Source organism: Benincasa hispida, chromosome 6 (assembly GCF_027475165.1).
Source record: "Benincasa hispida cultivar pf3 chromosome 6, pf3_genome.v1.1, whole genome shotgun sequence".
NCBI classification, from domain to species: domain Eukaryota; kingdom Viridiplantae; phylum Streptophyta; class Magnoliopsida; order Cucurbitales; family Cucurbitaceae; genus Benincasa; species Benincasa hispida.
In genome coordinates, this window is record NC_143483.1 from 32,977,745 (window position 1) to 32,984,334 (window position 6,590).

General features: G+C 34.2%; 1 protein-coding gene across 6 annotated transcripts; it reads left to right on the top strand.

The window, feature by feature from the left end:
* Nucleotides 1–1,023: 1,023 nt before the first annotated feature.
* Nucleotides 1,024–5,933, top strand: MBD02 (methyl-CPG-binding domain protein 02). Of its 6 annotated transcripts, none has more exons than XM_039034345.2 (5): nt 1,024–1,415; nt 3,085–3,775; nt 4,220–4,273; nt 4,427–4,581; nt 5,346–5,933. In XM_039034345.2, the coding sequence occupies exons 2-5, from the start codon at nt 3,138–3,140 to the stop codon at nt 5,567–5,569; spliced, it is 1,071 nt and encodes a 356-aa protein (XP_038890273.1). In that variant the 5' UTR covers nt 1,024–1,415; nt 3,085–3,137; the 3' UTR covers nt 5,570–5,933. The 6 variants fall into 6 exon arrangements, with proteins under 6 accessions (XP_038890273.1, XP_038890274.1, XP_038890277.1 ...); XM_039034346.2 differs by having other exon boundaries at nt 1,053–1,755; XM_039034349.2 differs by having other exon boundaries at nt 1,095–1,415; nt 3,085–3,747; nt 4,447–4,581.
* The last annotated feature ends 657 nt before the right edge of the window (nt 5,934–6,590 follow it).

Below are 6,590 nucleotides of genomic sequence, written 5' to 3' on the forward strand. Positions count from 1 at the left end.
AAATTTGAAGCACCAATTTGTGATATTCTGCTGAAATTGAGGAGGATTCATCAAAGGTAATGTATTACTCAAACATTCTTATGAAATAGTTTTGATAAACATGTTTTAAACTCAAAATAAGTTTAATTAGAATGTTTATTGATTCTGATTTCTTTCGTTGCATGTTAGTATACTCGATCAGTTTTCACACCATTTCACCTCAAAATGGAATTCACGTGAGTTACAAAACTTTCATAATTTTCACATTTCACCTCAAAATATTTCTCAACTTTATATTATTTTGTAATTATTTTTCATTTCTTTTTTAAATTTCTGCTCTCACATCAACATTTATACATACATAGACATCTAAATGTTATCTAAGTTACATTAATTAATTATAACAATTTTCATCAATTTCCATCTGTTTCCCAAAATTTCCATTGATATCGATATTTCCATTAAATTGGCACCTCGATATTTTCATTGACATCGATAAATTTCGAACCATGTATATAATAATTGAAAATTTTAAATTATTTATAAATGGGCATAATTTTATTAATTTTCACGTGATATTATGAAAATTAAAAAAAAAAAATAGCATACACCTATTGCATATTAGTTATTTTAAAAAGTTACGAGGGTTTGCACGACATTCACATAAAAACATGTTTCATGGAATTAAACTTACATTTTGTTGATTTTATGTCGATGTGGTTCGATCTAAATTAGTTGGTTAGATCCAACAAAAACATGCAACATTATTGAGATGTATTGCCTCTTCAATTTCAATTTTGGACACATGTTGCCTTTCTATACCTTTCAATTTTAATAATATACAATTTTTAATAATATACAATTTCATCTTTAATTTGAAAAGTATGAATTTACAATTGTTCCAAGATATCTCATTCAACCCTAACAAACTCAAACTAAGGGAATCAGGGATGGATATAGATTTTGTGGAGAAATATTAATTAGTGAGAGAATATATATAATATATATATTTATATATTGATATTAAAGTGGATTAAGAGGTTTAAGAGTAATTGCAAGAGGAGAGATATGGCAGTAACGTAAATTGGAAACAGACTATATTCACAAGTCTAATCCAAACCATAAACAAATAAACGACAATAAATTCAACAATTTTAAGAATATCGTGTTGTTTTTAGATTAAAACCCATTTTCCAAATTCCACCAACGAATCCTCCTCCTCCTCCTTCTCTTCTCAACGTCTATCTGCAAAAAATCCTCTCTCCCTCTTCTACTTTCCCTTTTCCCGAGGCCTTACCCATCATTACAACACCAAAATTCCCACACCCCATTTCCCATTTCCCCCAGTTCTTCTGCATTTTCCATCTCCCACCTGCCCATTTCCTCGAAATCAACGCATTTCATCTCCTCTTCCTCTCCTCTGATTCTAAATTTGTGTAATCTCTTCTTTCTCCTCTGTTTTTTTTTTCTTTTATTGTTTTGATTTCCTTCATTAGATTCTGTTGGTTTGTTTTTGTTGGGTATTTGAATCAATTTGAGGGGAATTGTGTTTAGAATTGAAGATTTTGTGGGATTGAAGGTTTGGATAGATTGGATAATATTTTGGGTTTGGGTGTTCTTTTTCTTTTTTGTTTTTCGATGATGGGAGAGTGTGTGGATCTATGGTGGAGGTGGGATGGTGTTATGGTTCCGATCGAGATAAGAATTGAATGATCTCATGAGATTGATGTAATTTCTTTTTTGCTCTTTGATTATGAAGCTGGAGGGAAATTATGGGTATGTTATGATTCTTCTCCTCGCATGGCGGTCGATCTTGCTGTTTTGCTTTCTTTTTTGCTTTCGGTTTTCTGTTTTTAGATGATCTTGCTGGATTGTTGTATTGGGTTCAAATATTTTTTTGTTGTTATTCGTGATGCTCTCTTCACTGCATTGTTGTTTTAGAGCTTGGAGTTAAGTTTTTACCCTTCTCGCCTCTTTTACATTTTGTTCATCGCTTAAAGTTTGTTGGGTTTGCCAATTTTTTTCAGTGTTCCTGGAGAGAAATTAATATAGGAAGTATTTGTTTATAGCAAGGAGAAATGCAGAGTTTTTGGTTGTTTGTAATGTTGTGCATGATCCTTATGTCTTTCTTTGATAAAACACCGAGTTTTATTGAGAAGAGTGAAAGAATGCAAACTTAACTTAGAAGAGCCAAAACAAAAACCTTCATTATAGATTTAATAAAGGTTCCAATCAATAAGAATAAGGATGAAAGGATAATTCCAAAACTCTTTAGAAATAAACACCCACAATGAATCGTGGAACTAGCTCTCTAAGTTCTCTTAAGAAAATGGAATACAGCTTATGAATATTTTGAGTTTAGTGCTGAATTAATGCTGCTCGCCCCTCTTCCTTTATTTTAACCATTTGCTAGCAAGTTAGTAGCAACTCTCAACAAACTTTTACTAACTTATGTACTGACCAACTAACTCAATGGCCAACAACTAACTCCCTTCTCTAACTGATTAGTTCTGAGATTGTGATTTTTTTTTTTTTAATTTTTGGAGCTCATCATTTTTTCTTAGCTTATAGATGGTGTTCTCTTCATAAATCTTCTTGGAACTATACCAAGTTCTTTTTAATCCTTTCACTTAGGAAGAATATTCTATCCTGCCCTGCTTGTAGTATCTTTTCTTCTCAAGGATTTCATCTTTGCTTTTAGTTTTGACTTGTAAAGATGTGATTTTCTTGGAACACTATTTCCTCTCTTAGCAGTCAGTAATGTTCCATTTGGTAATCTCTTTTGGCTTTGGGAGTGGGAGGAGTAGTAGCATCCCCTTCCCTTTTAGTAATAAATTTTACTTTTTGTTTCTCTAATAAAAAGAGTGTCAACTGAGATTATATTGCTTTCCTCTCTCTGAGTGTATATGATAGTTCTTTTGGTAATTATTCGTCGTATTTTGTTAGATTGGAGACCCTTATTCTAGGGTGCTTCCTTTTGTGGGCTATGTTTTTTGTATGGCCAATGAAAGCCATTCTTTTATAAAGAAAAATAAATAATAATAATAATAAAAGAGAGAGAGGTAAAGTAAGGTTGTATTTTGAATTTGTTTTCTTTGTCAACAGCAGGGTTTTGGATCATGGTATGATGTGGTTAAAGCACTGATAAAATTACCAGTATGGTTGGTGGGGAAGAAAATGACTTAAATGAGCCAAGTTTGTCAAATGGCCAAGAAACTCCACGTCAAGATGTTAGAGCTGTTTCTTCCTTTTCATCCTCTTTGTCATCCTCTTCGTTTGAGAACGAGTTACACGAGCCTAGGAACGAGAATGCCCAATCTCAATCTAATGAAAATCCCTCTAGGAACAAGAATGCCCAATCTCAATCTAATGAAAATCCCTCTCGTGAACTGGTTCTATACGACTCTTCTGCTAATGATGGAGGTGCAAATGAACCTGTATCCACACCTGTTGAGCATCAGCGTCCACCACTTCTTGGACACTTGACTCCCAATTCTTCTAGAGTCTTACCGTCAGTAGGGGCCTTTACTGTACAGTGTGCAAGCTGTTTTAAATGGAGGCTCATTCCAACGAAGGAAAAATATGAGGAAATACGTGAACATCTGTTAGAGAAACCTTTTTACTGTGAAACTGCTCGTGAGTGGCGGCCTGATATCTCTTGTGATGATCCTGCTGACATTACTCAAGATGGTAGTAGGCTTTGGGCAATTGACAAGCCGAATATAGCACAGCCTCCTCCTGGCTGGCAAAGGCTACTACACATCAGAGGTGAAGGAAGCACCAAGTTTGCTGATGTGTATGTACTTTAAATTTTGTATTATCACTACTCTTTTTGTGGGTTTTATTGTCTATTACCTGTCATCAGTTAGATTTGGACTGCTACCATCTCTCTCTCTCTCTCTCTCTCTCTCTCTCTCTCTCTTTTTCCTTCTAATCATCACATCATCACTTGTACTCATTGTTATTTTTAGTCTGTGATTGTGTTCTTGGATGCAAGTACTTACTCTCAGATTGTTTCCAAGCCAGGGAAATACCAACCATTTAATTCTCTTCTAAAACTTTTTGCACCATCAAAATATTTTTGATAGGATGAAAGATTTTAATCGAAGGGGGTAAACCAGGTCCAAGTTAATAGAAATTACTAAATGTCCTAATGAAGCTGAAAGGTTATTTTAAATTGTAATTTGTCATTTCTAGAATCATTAGGATCTTATTAAATTTTATATTTTACTGTCATCAGGTATTACATTGCACCATCAGGCAAGAAGCTTCGTTCGATGGTGGATATCCAGAAGTATGTTGCTATATGTCGTGCTTTAGACTTTATTTAATGTTAATTTCTTTTATGTTTGATTGAATTCTTGTAAATAATTTGTGGCCTACAAATATAGTGTGTTATATATTGATTTATTTTTGGCACCCTCTGATTGTTCATTTGGTTCTGAAGATACCTGATTGAACATCCAGAGTACCAAACAGAAGGTGTATCCATGACACGGTTTTCATTTCAAATCCCAAAGCCTCTGCGGGAAAATTATGTGAGAAAGCGGCGTCCCAATATGAATGCTTCATGTGACGGTTCTAAGCTTGAATCTGGTGGAGGTACTTGTTTCCTATTCGCCCCTTGGCCTGCACTGTGTCTTTTGGAGTTTTAGGTTGGAGAGGAAAAGGAAAAAATTTTAGATGATTGAGACATCTTGGGAGCTAGTGTGGTCTCTTGTTAGACTTAGATTTATCTGTCTTATGTTTTTCTTTTTATCTTTTAGGCTTTCTCCTTTTGAATTGGACCCCTTTTAACAGTCCTGGTGGGAGCAATTCCTTTTACTTATTAGATTAGTATTAGCCGCCTATCCTGAAATCAAATGGGGGATAATAGAAAGAACTGGAAGGGCGGGAGCTCTAGGATGGTTTTTTTCCTTCCTTTCTTTTGTTTGTCCTTTCAGTATTCTTGCAGGTTTACTGACTAAAAAAGAGATTTTAGTCTAGCTTTTCAAAACTGTTTCTAATTTAAAGATGAACTATGATGCTAGAAACCAACTATTGAAAAAGATCAAATTCTAACCTTTTTTATTCTCTTCAAGATATAAGTTTAAATTGGGAACCTTTTACTTTTTCTTCTCGTTATCTTGTTCTTTTTTCTTCCAAGTTTGTATCTTTGAGCAACACCCTCTTTTCAATTCTTTAATGAAAAGTTTGGTTTCTTGTTAAAAATTTAACAAACGGAAGATTGCTCTTTGTTCTATAAAAGTTTGTCTTGTATCTTCCGTTTTGCTCTACATTGACCATGTTTATTTTTGACAGCTTTAATGCATGGTATGTTAATCAGTACAATGCTACAAATAGTACATTCTCCCTGTTTTGTGCAGTGCATCCAATATCATGGGCTCGTCCAGACGATTCTACTGCACTGCAGCTTGGAAAGCCGGGGCTCTCGGAACTGCTTTTGACTGCACCGGTTGACAATCCCATCACTCGACCGGTAAAGAAGGTGAAAAGAGCTCTAGCAAGGGAGATGCGTAGAAGTTCTCTTGCATCGACGGAACCTCCTGCTGTAAAGTTGGAACGTTGCTTTGATAAATATGAAAAGTGATCTTGTATTTTATTCCTTGTTTTGTTGCATTACATGGTTTCATCAAAGTGGAAAAGGAGATGTAACTCAAAAAGATGACAAAAGGAGGAATTTTGGAAAGGAAACTGTAACAGAGCATGTATATTATCATCATAACCTTTTATAGGGTAATTTTTTGCCCTTGTTTGTTTGGTTTAGTTAAACAACACACGCGTGGGGTATATGGCCTTATATCAGTTGAGTTATATTCTATCTTCGGATAGAGATAACATGAAGAGAACAAGAGGGAAAAACATGCATACTGTGAAGAATGTAACTGAAGATTCTACCTCAAAAGTCTTGTATCATATGAATTTAAAAATTCAACCCTCAAATTATTTTCAAATCCCCTAAGCTTGTACATTTACAGTTTTTACATATTTGAATTTCATTACCTTTTTTTTATTTACCTTACTTCATTGGTTTTTCATTGCCCCTTCTCTAATTTACATCCATGGCATATTGAAGTTACAAAAAAAAAAAAAAAAGAAAAGAAAAGAGGATGAGACAGTTGAAGTTGATGGTGGACGTTCAGCCATGGCGAACATTCGCCAAGGATGGTGGAGAATGGCCTTAGTTCCTACTTATTTGTCGAGTAAAGTTAGCGACCACAAGTCGACATTCTCTTGCGCTTGCTTTCGTAAGTTGTTGATGTGTAGCAGAATGAAGTTGATGATGATAGACTACGTTAAACATTGATTGGAGAGTTCTAATTGAGAGGGTGATATAGAAGAATTATGAGTGTTTTGACCAGTTTAGATGTGTTGAAGGATTGACTAATCTTCTTAAGACTAGGGTTAGAAGAATTAGTTTTTTTTTTTTTTTTTTGTTCCTTGTAGAATAATCCACCCCATGATCGAAGAGCTTGAGTTCCTTCTATATGAAAGAAATAATCAAATTAAACCAATAGCGGAAAGATTGGATGATATTTGATTTAGTTAGTTAAACATAAAATACGATGGTTAAGCAAATACATATACCTTGAAAATATAAGGGGAAAAAT

What these genes read in the sequence shown, in the direction of transcription:
- MBD02 (XM_039034345.2), top strand. Translation starts at nt 3,138, where the DNA reads ATGGTTGGTGGGGAAGAAAATGACTTAAATGAGCCAAGTTTGTCAAAT. An exon ending in AGCACCAAGTTTGCTGATGT is followed by an intron (nt 3,776 to 4,219) that starts GTATGTACTTTA and finishes TACTGTCATCAG; the next exon opens with GTATTACATTGCACCATCAG. An exon ending in TAAGCTTGAATCTGGTGGAG is followed by an intron (nt 4,582 to 5,345) that starts GTACTTGTTTCC and finishes TGTTTTGTGCAG; the next exon opens with TGCATCCAATATCATGGGCT.